The sequence below is a fragment of the Phymastichus coffea genome, unplaced genomic scaffold, assembly GCF_024137745.1.
Source record: "Phymastichus coffea isolate CEN01 unplaced genomic scaffold, Cenicafe_Pcof_1.1 PCOF00070, whole genome shotgun sequence".
NCBI classification, from domain to species: Eukaryota; Metazoa; Arthropoda; class Insecta; order Hymenoptera; family Eulophidae; genus Phymastichus; species Phymastichus coffea.
Genome location: NW_026706881.1, coordinates 1,245,351 through 1,267,005, shown reverse-complemented (window position 1 = coordinate 1,267,005; position 21,655 = coordinate 1,245,351). Strand labels below are relative to the sequence as shown.

General features: G+C 37.0%; 2 protein-coding genes across 2 annotated transcripts; both read left to right on the top strand.

Moving 5' to 3' along the window:
* The first annotated feature begins 8,521 nt into the window (after positions 1-8,521).
* On the top strand, positions 8,522-11,205 carry LOC131667741 (uncharacterized). Its single transcript, XM_058941394.1, has 2 exons — positions 8,522-10,688; positions 11,009-11,205. Exons 1-2 carry the CDS (start codon positions 8,522-8,524, stop codon positions 11,203-11,205), a joined length of 2,364 nt encoding a protein of 787 aa, XP_058797377.1.
* Positions 11,206-11,476: 271 nt separating this feature from the next.
* On the top strand, positions 11,477-12,481 carry LOC131667740 (uncharacterized). The gene has a single exon (XM_058941393.1). It carries the CDS (start codon positions 11,477-11,479, stop codon positions 12,479-12,481), a length of 1,005 nt encoding a protein of 334 aa, XP_058797376.1.
* The last annotated feature ends 9,174 nt before the right edge of the window (positions 12,482-21,655 follow it).

Sequence of the window (21,655 nt, the reverse complement as noted above, 5' to 3'; positions counted from 1 at the left end):
ATATTTGGAAACAATAAAGAGGGCGACAAACTACATAGCGAAAATCGTTGAAATGGATGACAAAAGACTCCCGAAAATATCCCTTATAAATAGGTGATGGATGCCATAATGAAGAATTTTATTCGTGTTCTAATTGGTTGGAATATAGTCACGTGATATACTGTTATGGCAGCAAATATGCGTGTAATGTGGTTTCGAGTGGAGATTTTATTAATAAAAACTCATTTTATCATAATTGACACGGAGAATTTTAAAGATAATGAAAATAAAAAAGTATGTGGCAATGTTAATATTTTTACACTCATTTTATGACATTAGCAACGATTAAATCGTTTGGTCAAAGCGAGAGGTTATTGTGCTTGGAATTATTATGATAATCTGATATATTTGAATGTGTAAGATTGAAAAACTGTTGCAATATTGTAATTTTTATTAAAAGAGTAGGATAAAAGTTTGATAGTAATTTGACCCGTATAGTTGAAAAGAACTAAAGAGATTGCTTATATCAGTTTTCGATATGATAATTTAGAATACGATGATTTAGAACATGAATTTAGAATACGCGGAACTGTTTTACTAATACAAGTTTTCCACTGTGATGTGTGTTTCGTAACAAAAATTGAAAAATCTACCTTTAAAAAAAGGGATTTATTGCGTTAAATATGTTAATCAATATGACAAGAAATGAAAAGGAAGGTGAAAGTGCGCGAAGTGCGTCTGATGTCCCTAGTGTTTAAAGAAGGAAATGAGAGGGATAAGGAATAATAATCCTACAAGATGTGGAAGGAAATGGTTGGAATCAGCTATGAAGGTAGGAAACGGCGAGCTAAAAATATTAATGGAAAATGGATTAGAGAAAGAAAAACTTACGGAAATCACAGAACCTTAAAAATAAGAGCAGAGCAAGACCTAAAAGCAAGATGAAACAAAATAGATGAATCGAAATATTGGAAGCATTACAAGAAATGGAAAAAATCAATTCACTATTGAAGTGAACGTGGAAGTGAGGGCTATCTGAAAGGGGAATGGGCAAGAATAAGGTGCGGAAGTATAGGAAAGGAAGGTAACAAAGGTTACATCAATTAAACATGAAGAGTATGTGGTAATGAGGAAGAGGACCTACAGCACATCTGGATATGCATGCGAGGCGGCGAGGAAGATTATAAGAAAAGAATGGGTAAAGGCTCTGGACGACTAGAGAGGAGAGACTAGGGGAGAAGAGTTAATAAGAAAACTGGGAAAAGTGCTTGAGGGAAAGATAGATCATGGTACGAGTTAATTTGTAAGGGTTTTCGAGAAGATAATTGAAAGAAACAAGAAATCTGAGAATAAGAAATAAATAAGAGATTAATAGTTTACAGGTCAAGACAGGGAACTAGGGAAATTGAAGGGGAGAAGAAAGTTAAGAAAGAAGAGGATGAGGACAGTTTAAAGGAAGTATTGCGGACCAAAGAATAATATTAATATTAGCTCGCGGAAATTTATGTACGAAAGTAGGACAGTTGATGTAATGAGGTTGTGTTATGTGTTGTGGTGAAGTAAGCTATTAATGTGTACTTGTCAAAAATAAAATTATAATAATAATTATTATAATATAAATAATAAGACTAAAAGTTAAAACGCATTATATTATTAATAGCCAATAAAACAGGAACAATAGAAAAATTATTTCAATCATGATTTCTAACTAATCCAATAAAAGAAATTTTAATTTATTAATCACGTGAAGCGAATTAAAAATGCATTAAATTAAAATGAATTAAATTAAAGTAAATATTTTTCCGAAACATTTAAAAAAACCTAAGCACTTTGTATAATTTTTAATTTTCTATTATTTGTTTTTACTTTGGCTTTGGCCTCTATTTGACGCTTTTGATTATTAACCTTCGTAGTGTTAATTACTTTCAATCTCATTAAAAATTGCAAAGCTTCTACTGTATGTTTATAACAAGTATTATTTCTGTCAAACCAATCTGGAAAGTGATCATTTGTTATTTTTTCCACTACGTCGGTTAAGTTAGCAACTAATTGTTTTTGATTCCAAAGACTTGTACAGTGTTGTTGAAAACCAAAAAGCTGGCAATTCACAATTTTATTAAAAATTAAACTCGATCTTCTTAAATACAAAATTTCAGGAAGATTTTTATCGGAATGCTCATATTCTCTACATTGAAGGTAATATTCATAATCAGTTATTTCATTTTCTACCGGTTCCATAAATACTTTTTTACACTCACAACATTTACTTTTTTGAATAGATATTTTAGCCGTATAACCACTGAAAAAATTTATAGCATTTTTCTCGTACAAGTCTTTTTTTTCAAAGTCAATGAATGTACTCGAATTTACGGGTTGAAATGTCTCTATAAGTTCCGCGGCTTCTAAAAGTTCGAACATTTCTTGATCTATTTCTAAGTCTTTTTGTACAGTTTCTATACCGGGTATATACAATGCGGCAGCGGCTAACAATTCGATACTTTCATTGTGTGAATCCTTCTCATCCGGATTGATTAAAGAAATAGTTTCATCTATTTTAACCCATTAACGTCCAAAATGTCAAAATTTCTTGCACGTTTTCAAAGTGATTTTTTCCTATGTAATTGGCGTTGAAAAAATTCTTGAACGACATATTCTGATATAAAATTGCATGCTCTTTCTGAATCCGTTGCCAGAATCATGATAAAACTCACAGGAAAAGAGATATGCTCGATTGAAACATAAAAAACACCTAAATTTTCGAAAAAAAAAATTTTTAGGATTTTTTTTCGAAGTGTTACGGTGAAGATATCACCTTGCGACCATGATCAAAGGTGATCATGGGATTTGAAGTTTAACAGGGAATTTTTTTGTTTACCTTGAACCATCGCTTCTTTACAAAATGGCGGAAAAAACGAATTTTTTTTTTTCAATCTTCATCAACTTTTTTCTCAAAATCTATGGTCTTTAGAAAAAAATTCATAAAAACAAAAATGCCTTAGAATCGCTCGAGGAATATTCTCAAATTTTTTCAGAATTTTTTGAGACAATTTTTGATTTTCCGGGAAACTTGGGAAATGGAATTTTCAAAAATGTCTCTAAAAATTCTGAAAAAATTTGACAATATTCCTCAAGCGATTCTAAGGCATTTTTGTTTTTATGAATTTTTTTCTAAAGTCCATAGATTTTGAGAAAAAAATTGATGAAGATTGAAAAAAAAAAAATTCGTTTTTTCCGCCATTTTGTAAAGAAGCGATGGTTCAAGGTAAACAAAAAAATTCCCTGTTAAACTTCAAATCCCATGATCACCTTTGATCACGGTCGCAAGATGATATCTTCACCGTAACACTTCGAAAAAAAATCCTAAAAATTTTTTTTTTCGAAAATTTAGGTATTTTTTATATTTCAATCGAGCATATCTCTTTTTCTGTGAGTTTTATCATGATTCTGGCAATGGATTCTGAAAGAGCATGCAATTTTACATCAGAATATGTGGTTCAAGAATTTTTTCAACGCCAATTACATAGGAAAAAATCACTTTAAAAACGTGCAAGAAATTTTGACATTTTGGACGTTAATGGGTTAACATTCTCCCGTTGTCTAGTATGAATTAATGAAGTGCACACAATGTGTCTAATTGTTAAACGATAAGCTCTACATGTCGGATTTGGATTGAATCCATTTCTTCCTCGAATCTTCGAATGAGTATGCTCAACGCTATCTTGATTACAGAGGCCAGTTGCTAACTCAAAAGATGGACATTCGCTTTTTAGGTTTCTATACAATTCTAATAAAGCCGTCGCGGTCAAAGATAAACCCGTAAAACACGGTGGTCTCGTTTTTTTTTCCGATTTGCTACTTTTATTCGCGTGTACAGTTCGCGTTGTCCATTGTTTCAACGATTCTATAAAATCTACAAGACACTTGTCGATTTCTGGATTGCGATTTGAGAGTGGACGCTTTTGAGTATTATCATTATTTATTTTATACGAATTGCAGGCATCAATAACAGTGTCCATTTTCCTCACAAAATCTGCTAATTGTCTCCATGTTTCCGATATTAGTCCATTTCCAATGCCTTGCTCACCAGCTTTACCAGCAGTTTTTATCGCAGCTGCTACTCTTTTACTCAAAAGTTGAAAAGCTAAACTAACTTTCATACTCTCAAAGGTACTAGGATTAAAGTGCTTGTCTTTTAAAAAAGCTAATAAATTCGACGATTTCGTACGTTCTTACTATATCACTAAAAGCCATAATGATATTATTATCAATATAAATATATCTATGAATTCTTAGTTGATAAAGTAATCGTTTAATAAGATGAGGCCAATCAAAAGCTGCGAAAACTAATTTTCCTTCATAATAAAAAAAAGGCTTATCTACAGATACTTTTAAATTTTTATAAAACAATTTTACGTTATTTGAACCTTGATCGCACACGATAATTTTGACTAAAGCTCCTATTCTAAATAAAGCAGTTAAAATTTTATGTAAAATTTCTAACAAAACATCAGCACTAGCCCCACTTGAATTAAATCTAAATGAAAGTATTTGGCGCCAAGGATTAACAGCATTAATGCTATCTAAACAAAATAATAAAGCATATCTAGCTATTTTTGAACTTCTAATATTATCCCCCATATCTTCAAGACCCTCAATCTAATCGTATTTTTTAGAATATTCCTCCATGCTTTTTATACTCATCTCATCAAACTTTAACGCACAATAACGCTGCTCTACGGTTAATTTGCTCAAATTATCTTGTATTTTTTCCAAAAGATTGTTATTTAAACCCGGTTCAAGATCTAATTGTGCTATCCAATGTAACAGGCTGCCGTTTAACCTTTAACCCACCAAACGTATCTATCAGTTCGGTCAAACGGTGAGCACGTTAACTCACCTTGTCCGGGAGTGCGCCTGCGCAGAGTTCCCTTACCAAGCGGAGTTGTGTTCTCGAACTCTCCGCGTGGCGGCGTTGTCGCGCTCGCTTAGCAGCGCTCCGTCGGCCGCTGCTGGTAACTCAGTTGACAAGTCGCTTCTCACGGTACCTACGCGACCCGTGTTATTTTACCGGCTTATTCGAATCGGACGTAAACAATAACATGCACCCCGGACAAAGGAAAGACGAAACAATACTTCAGTTAAGAATAACTGCCGATCACTTTATTAAACTGAATCAAATACACGGGAGGGATTTGCCGAGAGACTCACGCACGCGAATTCGACTGACAATGTAAACGGGGAGGGAGAAAGAGAGAAATTCGCGATCGTCGCGGACTAAACGCTCGCACGCTTTATATAATTTCGCCGAGCACGCTGCGCGGGATCGCACGCTAATTATAATTAATCGGAATAGACACCTACCGCGGATTTGATGGGGATACGGTGGCCAACCGTATCCGACGCACTAGCTGCTGATCAACCGCCCTGACGCTCTCTGCTCAGCTGCTGTCACTCCGCTGTAGCTGTTAGATTACTCGCTGCTGCTGATTCCGCTGAGGTTGCTCTACTCGCTGCTGGAGATGTTGCGGAGGCTGTTGAGCGTGCCCTCGTGGCTGCCGAGGTCGCGCACGTTAAACAATGCGCGCACTCGGCACTCCACTCGTAACTATTCCTCCGGTTGTTAATGCAGACACTGTGCAATGCACCCTTCCGCCTCCGCACTCACTAGCAACACACTCGTCTCCCTGGATCTCTCAAAAACTTTACGCTCACGTTGGCAGCTCAAAAAACGGTGGCTAAGGTGTAGCCGGACTGAGTGACACAGTCATACTGGCTAACGAACTTTCCCCTCCCGGTCATTGCCCCTACGCGCCCTCTCTCTCCCAAACCGATCGCGGCTGCTACGCTCAGCCGCTTCGTAACCTACGCGAGTCGAAACGATTTTCGGTAATCGTTGCACCAACTTCTTACTGTAGATTCTCCGGCTAATCTAATTCCTAATTTGAGCAATTGTTAATAACTTGTTCGGCTTCACCGAGTCGAACATCATCTAAATCATCGTCACCTTGATAGCAGAATCAATTGTGTGAAAGTGTGTGTGTGCGCATAAGAGCTCTCGGTTCGCGTACGACCACGTGGTCGGTGAATTTCTCTTCGCGCATTCTTTCTCTTGTTTTAACAACTACCGGCGTGCGTACGAGTCACTTTGTGCGGCGTTACTCGCTTTTTAATCTCCTTGTAATTTAATCTTGTATTCAATCCTTTCATTATCAGTGTATTTCAAATAAAGTGGTTTTTTATGCCTTGTAGGCTTTTTCCACAATTCGTGTCTTAGTTCTTTTTTTTCGAATTAAACAATTGCCTAATTAACTTAAACCAAAATAGTGAAATTTTCCAACAACAAAAAACAATTGATCAAATACCACCTAAGATATTTGAATATTATCATAACATCAAAACATGGTGCCTCCTGTGAGGTTTGAATACCGATCGTTTCCTTTGTGCGCGAGTGACGTCATGCGAAAACAAGTGACCGCGCGCATCGTATAAACACAGCGTGTTAGTACTCGTTGACCTCTGAGAATTCGGCGCGAACACGCCGTTGAAAGTCAAGCACAGACTTGTCGCAGTTTTAACTACAACATTCAACTTCGTTCTTTGTCGACATCATCTATTAGCATACAGCCGTCACTCTCAACCAAGAAAGCCTCATCGCCCAGTGGAGCCTCTGCATCGCGGGAATAACTAAGATAAGACTTTTATTTATTTGAAATTTGCGACTATTTTTTATCCACTTATTTATTGATTTGAATTTTCGGACACTTGTTCGAATGTGCGTTGTCGCCGCGTGCGTTGCAGCGACCGCATAACGAAATCATATTTGCGACACATCATTTTAATGCGCGTTATTGCTGTGTGCGTTACAGCGACCGCATAACGAAATCATATTGCGATGCATCATTTTATTGAAATTAAATTCCCTTTTCTTTAAGAAGAGTTGTTCGAACAATCGTCAACTCTCAACTGAATCCCTTTAATGTCGTGCGCCTAGCGAGCAAAATAATTTTAGGCATGGAGTTTAACGAACTCAAACAACGCTTTTAAAATTATTAGCGTAATTCTCATATTCATGTTCTCTATACAATTAACGTTTCGATTTTAAATTCATTCCATTTTAAATTGTTTTTAGTCATTAAAATCACATCTGATTTTTTTTTGTTTTATTGATTTGATAAAGCTAGATACTATGAATTTATCAAGCGATCAAACGCTTCGAGTGGAGCAAATCGCCACTAAATTTCAATCCCTTGAAAGGTATGTGAAGGTGTTAGCGGATTATTTGAAAGACAACCCAAATCCCACTAACGCTAAGTTACGACTTAAAAGAGTCGAAAACTTCTATGATGAGTACATGCAGCTCAATGAAGAGCTTTTCAAACTCCAACCAACACACGCCATTATCGAGTCGTTCCAAGAGTTATCTAACCTTTATTACGAGGTAGCAACTTCGACTACGGTATTATTCGAAGGACCTTCAGCTCATTCCACCTTGAACAATAGCAACATTACAATCACTGAGCGGCAAGATAGACCTAGACTTCCAGATATTACCATAGAGAAATTTGATGGTTCGCGTAAAAATTGGGCCATATTCAAAAGCAACTTTGTTACCCTCGTTCACAACCGAACCGACCTTAGCGATGATTTTAAGACAGGACAGCTTTTTTCCCTTTTAACTGGTAGTGCTCGTAGCAAAGTCCAGGAATACGATCCATGTGCGGATGACTATGCCAATGCGTGGCAAGCCTTGTTAGATTCATACGATCACAAACGGATTGTAGCTAATCGTCACCTAAACGCGATTCTGGACCTTCCTAAGGTTAGGGGAGACAGGAATGGCAAGGGAGTGGCTCTCTCTGACCTTTATGACACCGCTCGTCAACATTTCAATGTCTTGAAGCGAATTGACGCACAACCAAGCGACGAGATTGTTGTGAGGATCATTGAGAGGTGCTTGCCTCCTTATCTCTTTGGGCGTTGGAATGACAAATTAGAAGTAAATCAACTCCCTTCTCTAGAGTCTTTATTCCAGTTCATCCAGAAGGCAATTTTCAAACAAGAAGCCTTTGATGAATCGAATGATTACTCATCAAACTCCAGAAAACGTCCGGCTGGATCTGCTATGGATACCTCTAACCCAAAATCAAGGGCTAAATCCCTAGTCACCACTACCTCTAATGCATCTACATCACCAGCTCCTGCGTCCGTCAATTTACCCTGTCCAAAATGCAAAGGTACTCATCGATTGTTTAAGTGCGATGCCTTCAAGTCTCTTGAAGTTCAAGAGCGTTGGAGATTTGCAAAACAGAACGATCTTTGCTTCAATTGCCTTTGGAAACATCCTCGCCCTTGTAGTAGCGATAAACATTGTAAATATCGGGTTGATAACAAGCCTTGTGGGAAGAATCACCATACACTACTTCATTCGGAGACAGGTTCCAAACCCAAGGGTAACAAAGATACCCCAAACTCCAATACTCCACAAGCATGACTAGTCCATAAATCCTACACCTCGGTAGCTTTTCCTGCAGATTCACAGCTGATGACAACAGCTCTCGTTAAGCTCAAAGATAAACGAGGTAATTTGGTCGTGGCACGAGCACTTTTGGATTCTTGTTCTACCGTAAATTTAATAACTGAAACCTTTGCAAATTCTCTGGCCTTACCTAATTCACCTTGCTCAGTAAACATTGAAGCAGTCGATGGCTTATCCACGGCTGTTAACAAATTCATTCAAACCAGTGTTCATTCAAATTACAATAATTCAAATTTTCCAGTTCGTTTTTTGATCGTACCTAGAATTGCTGATGCTGTGCCTAACGACACCTTTCCTCGCAAACTCTTTGACATTCCAAAAAATCTAAAACTCGCTGATCCTCAATTTCATTTACCAAAGTCCATCGACATCCTTTTATCATCCAGTACCACCTTGTCAGTATTAGCTGTAGGTCAAATTAAACTCCGACACAAAGAATCAGAAATCATCTTGCAAAAAACTAGCCTGGGTTGGGTTGTAGCAGGAGGGGTCAGGGACCAACCATCTCCAAATTCAGCTCGGTGCAACTTAATTAAATTAGACAAACTCATTGAGCGTTTCTGGCTTATTGAAGACTTCGATCACGAACCGATTAAGTCACGAGACGATGTTGCTTGTGAACAACACTTCCTCAATCACACTCAGCGCGATCCTTCCGGGCGTTATATTGTGCGTCTTCCCTATAGAGATTCCAAATTCAAACTCGGCGAATCCAAATCGCAAGCGCTCAAGCGTTTTCATTTTCTAGAAAGAAGGTTTGAAAGGGACCCGTCGTTAAAGGTAGAGTACTCAAAGGTGATGAACGAGTACCTCACTCTAGGTCATATGAGTCTAAGCGAAGACTCTGAGGACGGCTATTACCTGCCTCATCATGCGATGATCAAACAATCCAGCGAAACCACCAAGGTTCGAGTTGTTTTTGACGCCTCATCGAAAACTTCAACGGGAATCTCTCTCAACGATGTCCTGATGGTAGGTCCCACGCTGCAAAACACCATCTTTGAGCAAGTGCTCAGGTTCCGTACTCATACGTACGTCATCACGGCGGACATAGAGAAAATGTACCGTCAAATTCTCATACATCCAGACGATAGGAAATTCCAAAGGCTCTTGTGGCGTGTTGAAGGAAAACTGTCGACTTGTCAACTCAACACCGTGACCTTTGGTACCGCTTCAGCCCCATTCCTGGCAATCCGGACCATTCAACAGCTCGCTCGCGATGAGGCCAAGGACTTCCCACGAGTTAGCAAAATATTACTTCGTGATTTTTATGTCGATGATCTCGTGTCAGGCGGCGAAACTCTTGAGGAGATCTTGGCGATTCGCGACGAGATGATAGCGTTGCTACGTCGAGGAGGTTTTGCCATTCGAAAATGGGCTTCTAATCACTCGTCTGCTTTAGATAGTATTGACAAAACCATCTTTGATTTAGATTGCGTGATCAAGGAAGATCCCATCCAAAAAATGTTAGGCATCGTATGGGATTCCAAACAAGATCTTCTGCAATATTCTACCAACGTCGTTGATCCTCAAGCCACCTCTACAAAGCGATTGCTTTTATCTGAAATATCCAAGATTTACGACCCTCTTGGCCTTTTGGGGCCAGTCGTATCGTTTGCCAAGGTTTTGATCCAAGATTGCTGGAAAGCAAAGATTACCTGGGATGAGTCGCTTCCACAAGACATCTCATTCAAATGGAAATCGCTGACCAACGAACTTGCGTTATTAAGACAAGTGGCGTTCCCTCGACAATTCCTAGTTTCTAATCCAATTAGGGTTCAAGTTCTTGGATTTTGTGATGCCTGCTCTTATGGATATGGAGCCTGCATGTTCCTCAGATCCTCAGATTCCACCAATACGGTAGTGATTAGGTTGATATGTAGCAAGTCGCGAGTCGCACCTCTGAAAGGGGTAACCATTCCTAGGTTGGAGCTATGCTCCGCTTCTCTTCTTAAGAAGCTTTATGTAGAAACAAAACCCCAATTCAATTTCCCGATTGATCAAACTATTTTTTGGTCCGATTCCACCATCGTTCTAGTCTGGTTAAGAAAGGCCCCGCATCTGCTAAGAGTTTTCGAGTCAAACAGAGTTGCCGACATTCAAACGTTAGGAGATCAGGTAGAATGGCGGCACGTGCGTTCGGAGGACAACCCGGCGAACGCTCTGTCCAGAGGTCAGTTGCCATCCGAGTTTATTAACAATTCGCTCTGGACCTCGGGTCCCCTGTGGCTGGCTCTTCCACCGTGCGATTGGCCGACATCTACTCATCTCTCTCCCAAAGATTTACCAGGACTCAAACAAGGAACCTGTTTAGTAACCAAGCCGGACTGGCTAGTTCAGTTTCTTCATTCAGTGAAGTCTATTCTTCTTCCTATGATCTCGTCTATTTTTCTTCCTATGATCGTTTCATTAGGGTAATAGCATATGTTTCTCGATGGAGACTCAAATCTAGAAAACCAAACAAATGCATTTGGCTGTTTCCCGAAATTGCAGATCCCTCAAAACGAATTAGAAAAATCATAGCGTTGATACGTCCATTATTAGTTCTTGACGTTGTAGCTTCTGAAACTAAAATTCTCAAGCTTCTTCAACAAGAAAGATTTTCACTAGAACTTAGTCATTTATCAAATTCAACTGGATCGCGTCGCAAGGGAACTAGTTTCGACAAGCTAACGCCATTCATAGAATGATCAGGGTCTCATTCGCGTAGGGGGGCGTTTAAAGGAGGCTGATCTTCCATATAATCAAAAACATCCAATTCTATTACCTAGGGATCATCACCATATAACCGATCTATTAATTTGTCAAGTTCACCGTTCCAATTTGCATGCCGGAATTCAAACTACACTTTATGCTATCAGGTCCAAATTCTTCATCATCAACGGAAAGAGACAAATCCGCAAAATCATCCGTAGTTGCATAGACTGTATTCGTCAAAAACCACCAGCGGCTCATGCGCAGATGGGCAATTTACCTAAGGCCAGAGTAGATGGATCTCCGGCCTTTGATCACACCGGTGTTGACTTCTTTGGGCCCATGCTCATTAAAGAAAAGAAAAATCGAAATAAGTCCTTCCTAAAGGTCTACGGTAGTGTTTTTATCTGTTTAGCTTCAAAGGCCGTTCACATCGAACTCGTATCAGATTTGTCTACTGAAGGTTTTTTGATTGCTTTCCGTCGGTTTGTCTCACGTCGAGGCATACCAAGTAATGTGTACTCGGATAACGGCACCAATTTCATAGGTGCAGACAGACAGCTTCAGGAACTTTACGACCTTTTCGAGAAACCCGAATTTCGCGAAAGGGTGGGCGAACATGCTATCGCGAAAAGAGTCAAATGGCATTTCAACCCTCCCTTGTCGCCTTACTTTGGAGGTCTTTGGGAGGCAGCTGTAAAGAGCTTTAAACACCATCTTAAAAGGATAATAGACAAACAACTTACGTTTGAACAACTAGAAACACTCTTAATCGAAATTGAAGCGATATTAAATTCGCGACCTTTATGTGCTCTTTCAGCTGACCCCAATGACCCACTAGCTATTACACCTGCACATCTTTTAATCGGACGCCCATTCAATGTCTTACCCGAGGAATCTTTGATTTCAGTTCCAAGCAATCGTCTGTCGACTACTAACTTCATGACCCAGGCCCGACAAACCTTCTGGATGAAGTGGCATCGGGAATATCTCCATGAGATCCAATTACAACAAAAATGGCATACGTCAAACTCAGAAATTAAACCTGGACTGGTTGTTCTCATGATGGATGACCTAACACATTGTGCAAGGTGGCCACTGGGCGTAATCCTCGAGGTCTTTCCTGGGAGTGACGGCATCGCTCGAGTAGCTTCTGTAAAAACTACATCTGGAGTCTACAAGCGCAATATTACTCGATTATGTATCTTACCGACCAAACAAGAGAATAGTTCCCCTATAGTTCCTCAACAACTTCCAAATTCTAATCGTTGATTGGCCCCAGATGTGCGCGATTGGGTTTGCCATAAATGAGTCGAACCCTATCGTATTCTGAGAGGCCGCTGTATTCTGAGAATACAGCTTAAGCCTGGTCCGAGAATGGTGAAAATCGGGAAATTTTCACAGCCAGAAGCTCAAAGTTTTTTGAGACGCGATATCCGGTCTGGAGAACTGGATTAGGGGACGTTGAGGTTCTAATTAGACTAGGATCGATCATAGCTAGCCTAATTACTATGTACATACTTGTAAATACGTTCCTTTGTTGTTTACCTAGTCTTAGCCATATCATCATTACCTAATCAACAGGGCAATCCCTCCAATGGAAATTGTTTCTTACTTATTAACTGGTAATCCAACTTGTCAAGCAACCAAAGATTTGTAAATGCGTTCTGTGATATGTTCAGTCACTTCTAGATTAAGCGTTCTTTGTATTATTGACATAATCTGCTTCATAAGATTAGATAAATCTGTATTCCGCAGCCTCCCCCGGGAGCATGTTCCGTCGTCACAATGTATGTGTGCGAATGTGTAAGTGTGTAGGTAGGCCCGCGCAAAGGCGACTAGGCGGCGCCACCTTACGGGCTTGATTCCCACTTTCTGTTATCGGCGAGCGAGAGAGCGCGCGAAACGAATAGTCAGGCAGTGAGTCAAGAGCAGCTAGTGATCACGTGCGCATCTCTCACTTGCGCCTCGCGGACGGAGTCTTTGTTCGCCGTGTCCGTTAGCAACAACGAAAGTAATAGTCAACAACTCTAACAGCAGCAACAATTTACAACGGATCATAGTATAGTTTAATTCAACCAGTTAAACAAACAAGAAGCTCACGCTTCTCAACTAACGAGAAACCCATGTTTCTCAACCAATCAACAGAAGCCCATGCTTCTCAACAAATCAACAAACTTTTGTCATTGGTCTCCTCATCGCCAATATAACTTGTTCGGCTTCACCGAGTCGAACATCATCTAAATCATCGTCACCTTGATAGCAGAATCAATTGTGTGAAAGTGTGTGTGTGCGCATAAGAGCTCTCGGTTCGCGTACGACCACGTGGTCGGTGAATTTCTCTTCGCGCATTCTTTCTCTTGTTTTAACAACTACCGGCGTGCGTACGAGTCACTTTGTGCGGCGTTACTCGCTTTTTAATCTCCTTGTAATTTAATCTTGTATTCAATCCTTTCATTATCAGTGTATTTCAAATAAAGTGGTTTTTTATGCCTTGTAGGCTTTTTCCACAATTCGTGTCTTAGTTCTTTTTTTTCGAATTAAACAATTGCCTAATTAACTTAAACCAAAATAGTGAAATTTTCCAACAACAAAAAACAATTGATCAAATACCACCTAAGGTATTTGAATATTATCATAACATCAAAACAAGTCGTATCTTGCTTGGGATCTAGTATGCGACCTCTAGCGGAATAACTTATAACTAATACCTATACATATGAGGTTAAGTCGGCATTTCTTATAATTGAAGACAAATCATAATAGTAATTACAATCTCGCTTTTTCAATTTTATTCCTATTGCATCATTATAAATTTTATATTTAATAGCTAGAATATCGGCTAATTTTGAATTTGATTTAAAAAGAAATTATTGCTTATTCCACTATATCTTAATTAGTTAATAATAATTTTAGGATTTAATAATAATAATTTTAGGATTTAAAAAAATTCAACCGAAAAATCAAGTTTATTTTTTATTTTAGACTTTTCAATGGTTTTATAACTCGATGGAAAATTATAAAATAAAGAATGTGAATACCATACATGTGACAAGAATTGTAGAGTATTTTAATTTTAAATAAATAACTAAAAGATAGAGTGCACAAGTGAAAGAGAGAAATATAAAGAAATTGTATTTTTCATTAAATTAATAAATAAATAAGAGAGAGAGAGAGAGAGAGAGAGAGAGAGAGAGATACAACTTGAGCTTGATAAACTTCATGCAAAGTTGAACGACGGTCGCTCAATTGCGTAACTCATATTGTGAATAATTCAAGATTGCCCAATATCCCCTTTGCTAAATTGTTAAAAATTCTTTGCCACAATCGTAGGAAAATGCATTGAGTTTATGGTCTTCAGAAGAAACAAAAAATTATAATTTAATCGTATAATGATTTTTCGTTTAATTAAGACAAAGATGATGTATTAAAAAAATTGTGATAATATGCTCGTGATTACAAACTTGTAAAGTAGTAAAACGTAATTTCCTGTTGTAGAAGTCACGTGATCGTCAGATGCATAATATATAGAATATTTTGTACACAACATAGTTATAAAAATTTTTTTTTATAACCGTGTTGTGCCGTAGTATTTTACATTCTACTCAAGGTGCAATATATGCATACTGTAGTTATTGTTCGGATTTTCAGGTGTAAGTGTTTTTAAATACGTAAATTTCGAATGCTCTTGATACAAATGTACTTTCGTTATTGGGTGATTCATAATTTCGTTTATTTTTTTTTGAAAAAAATTGTTAATATTTTGTTATTAAATGTTGTTTTTTTTTGATAATTTTATCGTTTTTCGTCTTTTTGGTTCTAATCATTTGCGTTATTTCAAGTGTATTTGTAAATGATAATTATTTATGCTTATTTACGTTTTCAACGGTTTAAACGATAACAAAAATATGTCTGAGCAAAGATGAGATTCAATTTCTCATATATAAATATATATAATGTAGTATTTGTCAAAAGAGAAATAAACGAACGTTGTAAGTGAATAATACAGCCATCATATATGTGCGACATTTTTATTTTATATTTATTAGACTTAAAACTTGGTTATACAGAGTTTTCATCGGGTAACGATGAGATATTGCCGTAAGACATTTGTGTATAATCTATATGGCTTTGCCTATGGTGGCAGGTACATTTACAAAAGTGTAAAGTGAACCAAACAGTGTTTTTTTTGCGTTCGTGTACTTATTTTCCGTTCCTTTTTGTGCAAAATAAACGCAGTATTAAATTTTTACAAAGAATTCTGTAACCATAAATTTTTTTTTGTATGAAAGAACACGACTCACACCAAAGTTCTTAACAACTTGCCTTCAAAAGTATACGATATAGTTTTACAAAGCTCTTAAACGAACAAATTGAGAAGGGCATTAATCATGTATATACAAATTATCAGTAAGCATTCAAGATAAATTAAATATTAATACTTGAAAAGAATCTGAATAATTTTTCAAGCTCTATGTTTTTTACTTCACGTTATAATGAATATTCTATTTGTTTCTATCAATCTACGTATAGTAATGAGTTTTCCTTAAATTGAGATAGCATTCTTTTGAGGTATTGGGGATTAGATAATGAAGCGACATTTATAAGCAGAGGTTAGATGTAAATGATGTTCATAAACTTAAATTCATTATTTCTATCCTTGGCAACATTTATGGCACGGTATATAAAATAGGAGTGAATTACATCATGGGGTGTTTGTTACAATTATCATACTGATTACTTTTTCGTACATTGTTCCACTTACTAAGAATGTGATTCATAAATTTAAATATCACAATTCAATGTTAAGAGGAACAAAGATTTAATTGAAGTTTAGTTTCATTAATTGTTTATGCAAGATTGATTAATAATTATTTTTCACTGTCAAAAAAAGTAATTAAGAAATCTTATGTAAGTATGATTTTTATGACGCCTTTATGATTATTAATAACATTTTTTCAACTTTCAAATAATAGAATAGCAATTAGTATTTTGAAATAAATAAATTCTTGATTTTTCACGAATGTTAACTTTCCTTAATTAAACCATTCTTCACTAAACATCGTTAAATGATTTGGAAAGTCAGCCACAAAAATTAAAAAGTAATTAACTTACAATGTAAAACCATAAATCTAATTATATTAACTTATTTATCATCTATGAAAAATCGTTAGAAAAATATAAATAAAAAGTACTCAAGCAAAAGGAAGTCTGACTTAAAAATATCACAGTCAAGCATAGTTCAAACAACGAGAAATTATACTAATTACGCTGGCTATATTTCATATTTTAATATTCGCATCATTAATACGTTTGATTTTTAAACGTCGTACGTCAACAAAAGCTCGACGCGTGTGCAATTTTTAATTTATTAATTGTTTTAATTCATTTTTTTAAGATCGTAAGAAAGTATTAAATCACAGTCGTTTCACACGTATGATTCCTAATGAGCTTGAAGTTTCGAACGTTCGAGTTGAACGAAAATATCAAAAATAAAAATATAAATATATAATATAAATTATCGCTTCTAGAGAACGCTATACTTGTGTAGATGATGCAAATAACTTGATATATCGATTACACCCCTCACAACTACCCTTACAGTTGTCCATACATACCATGCTACACGTACTTATAAAATTACTAATCGTACTTTTCTATTAGACAAAAATAAAGTACTAAGAGGGACTGTTTCATAAAGTTGTGACGGTAAACGTCAAATTAGCGCTGACTATTTAGCTTAATTGCTGCCTGTGAGGGCAGCACCTGCCGGGGGGACAAAATAGGTAACGAAGGAATTCGGCACGCGAGCAGACGGAACGCGCGCGACAGAATTTGAACCAGTGAAGCTTAGTCCATCATAGTGTCCGCCCGCCTTCATTTTGAGCTACCGATTCACGTGCCGCAAAATATCGAAACTCGACGAGAACGACAAGTGCCAGCTAGCTGTGTCCGCTGATCACAAGGAGCTGCTCGTCTGCAGAGGAAAGGGAGCACGTGCCATCCAAAGAGTGTGTGTGTGTGTGAGGTTTCGCCATCGAGGGCGAAACCACTCCGTGCGCGCATTCGCGACCCGCGAGCAAAAACAAAACAATAAAAAGACTGTTCCGTGCTGTGCGAGTTGTCGTTGTTTTTCTCCGATCGTCTGCAAGTATAAGGTAAGCTGGCCAGCTTAATCTCGCGATCGCGCTCATATGAATAATAATCTGATTCTAACATTCGATGCGTGCATGTAACAGCGTCTCTATTAACAAAGAACAGCGAGCGTACCGGCAAAGCGTGTTGTCGACGAGCGAGCGTTCATGTAAACAAACGCGCGGGCCGACCTTTTGTAAATTTTAAGGAATAATAAAGGATACCATTCATATTACTAACAAGTGTTTTTCGATCCACTTTTACCTCATAGCTTCCACTCATTTTTATATAGGTTATTAACAATTATTGGTTGACTGACGCATACTTTCTCGTGCTCTCCCGGATATGTAGTGAGCATTGACAATTACGCGTGTCCTTTTAATATAATCGCGCGAATATAATAATTAAACGGTTTTACCCCGTTACAAAGAATATAAATATTGAAATGTACGAATAAAGTTTAAGCGATCGCCAACCCTTAGTCTCACCCCCACAGCAGGCTATTTAGTAAAAATAAAAAAATTTACAAGTTATTTTGAGATGGTTTGTTATTAGACAAAAATTATTAACTAAAAGTGGTATAAATATTGAGTACATCCATATATAGATGTGCGAAAAAAGTTTATGCGATCGCCCGCCCTTAGTTTCACCCCCATGGCCTTATTTACAATGGAAATTCCTGAAATTTACAAGTTATTTTATTCCGGTTTGTTATTAGACAAAAATTTTTAACTCAAAGCGGTATAAATATTGAGCACATCCATATATAGATGTGCGAAAAAAGTTTATGCGATCGCCCGCCCTTAGTTTCACCCCCATGTCCTTATATACAGAAGCAATGCGTGAAATTTACAAGTTATTTTATTCTCATTTGTTATTAGACAAAAATTTTTAACTCAAAGCGGTATAAATATTGAGTACATGCATATATAGATGTGCGAAAAAAGTTTAAGCAATCGCCCGCCCTTAGCTTCACCCCCACGGACATATATACAAAGGCAGTACGTGATATTTACAAGTTATTTTGAAATTGCTTGTTATTAGACAAAAATTTTTAACTCAAAGTGGTATACATATAAAGGATATCCATATATAGATGTGCGAAAAAAGTATAAGCGATCGCCCGCCCTTAGTTTCACCCCCATGGCCTTATTTACAATGGAAATTCCTGAAATTTACTAGTTATTTTATTCCGGTTTGTTATTAGACAAATATTTTTAATTGAAAGCGGTATAAATATTAAGTACATCCATATATAGATGTCCGAAAAAAGTTTAAGCGATCGCCCGCCCTTAGTTTCACCCCCATGTCCTTATATACAGAAGCAATACGTGAAATTTACAAGTTGTTTTATTCTCATTTGTTATTAGACAAAAATTTTTAACTCAAAGCGGTATAAATATTAAGTACATCCATATATAGATGTGCGAAAAAAGTTTATGCGATCGCCCGCCCTTAGTTTCACCCCCATGTCCTTATATACAGAAGCAATGCGTGAAATTTACAAGTTATTTTATTCCGGTTTGTTATTAGACAAATATTTTAAATTGAAAGCGTTATGAATATTAATTACATCCATATATAGATGTCTGGAAAAAGTTTAAGCGATCGCCCGCCCTTAGTTTCACCCCCACGGTCTTATTTACAATGGAAACTCGTGATATTTACAAGTTATTTTAAGATGGTTTGTTATTAGACAAAAGTTTTTAACTCAAAGCGGTAGAAATATTGAGTACATCCATATATCGAATTACGAAAAAAGTTTAAGCGATCGCCCGCCCTTAGTTTCACCCCCACGGACATATACAGGGTGGTGAAAAAGTATGGAAACACCTGAAAATCTCAGAGGGTTGGTCATAAAAATAAAATTCTTAAGGTTAGGTCCTATATAACTTTCAACGAGGAATCCAGTGATGACCTTGAATTTGACCTTGGACCTTACCTTCAAGGTCATTTCAAGGTCAACCTCATTTTTTCAAATGAGAACCCCTATTTTTGATGCCGGAATCAAAATGAGCGGGAAATTTTACGTCCGGATACGTGTTTAGGTATGAGGTTAAAGTAACCTCTGGAGGTCAAATAGAGGTCAATGTCGGAAAAAGTATGTAAACCCCTGAAAATCTGAGCGTTGGTCGTAAAAATATAATTGTTAACGTCAGGTCTTATGTAACTTTCAACGATGAATCCAGTGATGACCTTGAATTTGACCTTGGACCTCACCTCCAAGGCCATTTCAAGGTCAAATTTCTTTTGTTAAATGGGAACCCACACTTTTGACATCGGCAATTGAAAGAGAGTCAAATTTTACGTTAAAATATGCCTTGAGGTCCAAGGTCGACGTGACCTCTGGAGGTACAGAGATGGAGGTAAGATTAACAGTATATTTATGTCGAAACTCCAAAAATGTGTCTATTTTGATTATTAAACAAGAAAACTAGTTTCTCAATCCAGAATCCTTCTTTTAGCGCTATCCAGGAACAACGACGTGGACGTAGAAGGATTCTGTTCCCTTTGGGGGATTTTTTTAGAGTAAGTTCCGCTTGCCTTTCACTTGGGGTGCTTTGTTGAATAGGTTTTAGTATCACTGATCTCGATCACGCTACCCTGAACCTGAATCGGGATACACGGCTACACGGAAACACGGCGATTTCCAAAATTACTGAATAAGTTGGCTAAAATAAGAAAATAATTTAGAAAACCAGATATGTAGTTTGTAATAATTTGCAAAAACGATTCACTTGCAGAAATTTGCAAAAACTATTCATTTACGAAAATTTGCTAAAATGATTAATTTGCATAAATTTGGTAAAACGTTTCATTTGCAAAAAATTTCTAAATCGTAGCCTTTCAAACAAATAGCGAAAACGAAGTTGGATCCCGCAAAAATTCGTTTCTATTTTCATTAACATTCATTTACCATTCAAACCGTTACATTAAAAAAGTATTGCTAAGTTTAAATTAGACAAGAAAAAATTATTTTCGTTACGCCCGCTTCTACAAGAAAGAAAGAAAAGAAAGAAAGACAACGTATCCACATTTTCAAATGAAAATCCGACGTGTCCGCTTTTACAAATAAAAACTCAACTTGTCCGATTATTCCGCCAAACTAACGAAATGTATCTTTAACAAAATAGCTGTCTCATTAAAAGTCGAAAATTCAATATTATGTGTGGCTTTTTCATGTCCGCGTAGTTACATAAATGATATTGTTAAATTTTTCTTTAGATAGAAAATAAATTTATGAATGAATGAATTTTTATTTCAATTCGCTTGACTAATACATTTTTGGTATTACTGCATAAATAACACTCTGTAGTTGCAAGAGATAAAATTTGACAAAGTCACCAAATATTTTTGATGTAAATTAGTTTTGTACGAAGAAGTCATTTTGAAACCAAAATGTTTCGATTGTCCGAAAGAGAACGGATATCACTTTTGATGATGAGAGGTTGGGGTGATATGCATAGGTCATATACACAGGTAACTAATCTGTTTAATGCAACATTTCGAAACGATGGTACTCCTATATCAAGAGGAACTGTTTCAAAAACAATAAGACGTTTTGATGACACGGGATCTGTTCGAAATCGTCCTGTTGCTGGTAGACCATCGACAGCAACAAACGAAGAAAAATCTTTACATGTTTTACAGTCTTTTGTAGAAAATCCTCATGAGACTCTTTGATCTGCAGCTTTACAACACGACATCCATCACACATCTGTTCTTCAAATTTTGAACAGAAACAAATTGCATCCCTTCAAAATTAAACTCGTGCAAGAATTAAATGAAGATGATCCTGATCGTCGCACTGAATTTTGTGAGACGATGATGGAAATGATAACTGACAATCCACAATTTTTAGGAAATATTGTCTTTTCAGATGAAGCAACGTTTCAGTTAAACGGTAATGTCAATCGACATAACTTTCGATATTGGTCTGATACAAATCCTCACTGGATGGACGCAACTCACACTCAATATCCTCAAAAACTAAATGTGTGGGCAGGAATTGTAGACGACACAATAATAGGTCCCTTTTTTATCGAAGGAAATTTAAATGCACAAAATTATGAACAGCTATTGCGAAACCAAATTGTTCCAGCAATACAAGCTGTAAAAGGAGACGATTTCGAAAACACATGGTTCCAGCAAGACGGTGCAGCACCATATTTTGCAGTTAATGTTAGAGGATTCTTGAATGAAACATTCTTCGAAAGATGGATAGGTAGACGAGGTAGCATAGAGTGGCCTCCAAGATCTCCAGACTTAACACCATTGGATTTTTTCTTATGGGGTTATTTCAAAGATCGC

Bases quoted from the DNA above. Each gene is read 5' to 3' on its own strand.
- LOC131667741 (XM_058941394.1), top strand. From the start codon at position 8,522: ATGACAACAGCTCTCGTTAAGCTCAAAGATAAACGAGGTAATTTGGTC. The intron at 10,689-11,008 runs GTCAGTTGCCAT...CCGAAATTGCAG, and splicing joins GGCGAACGCTCTGTCCAGAG to ATCCCTCAAAACGAATTAGA.
- LOC131667740 (XM_058941393.1), top strand. From the start codon at position 11,477: ATGGGCAATTTACCTAAGGCCAGAGTAGATGGATCTCCGGCCTTTGAT.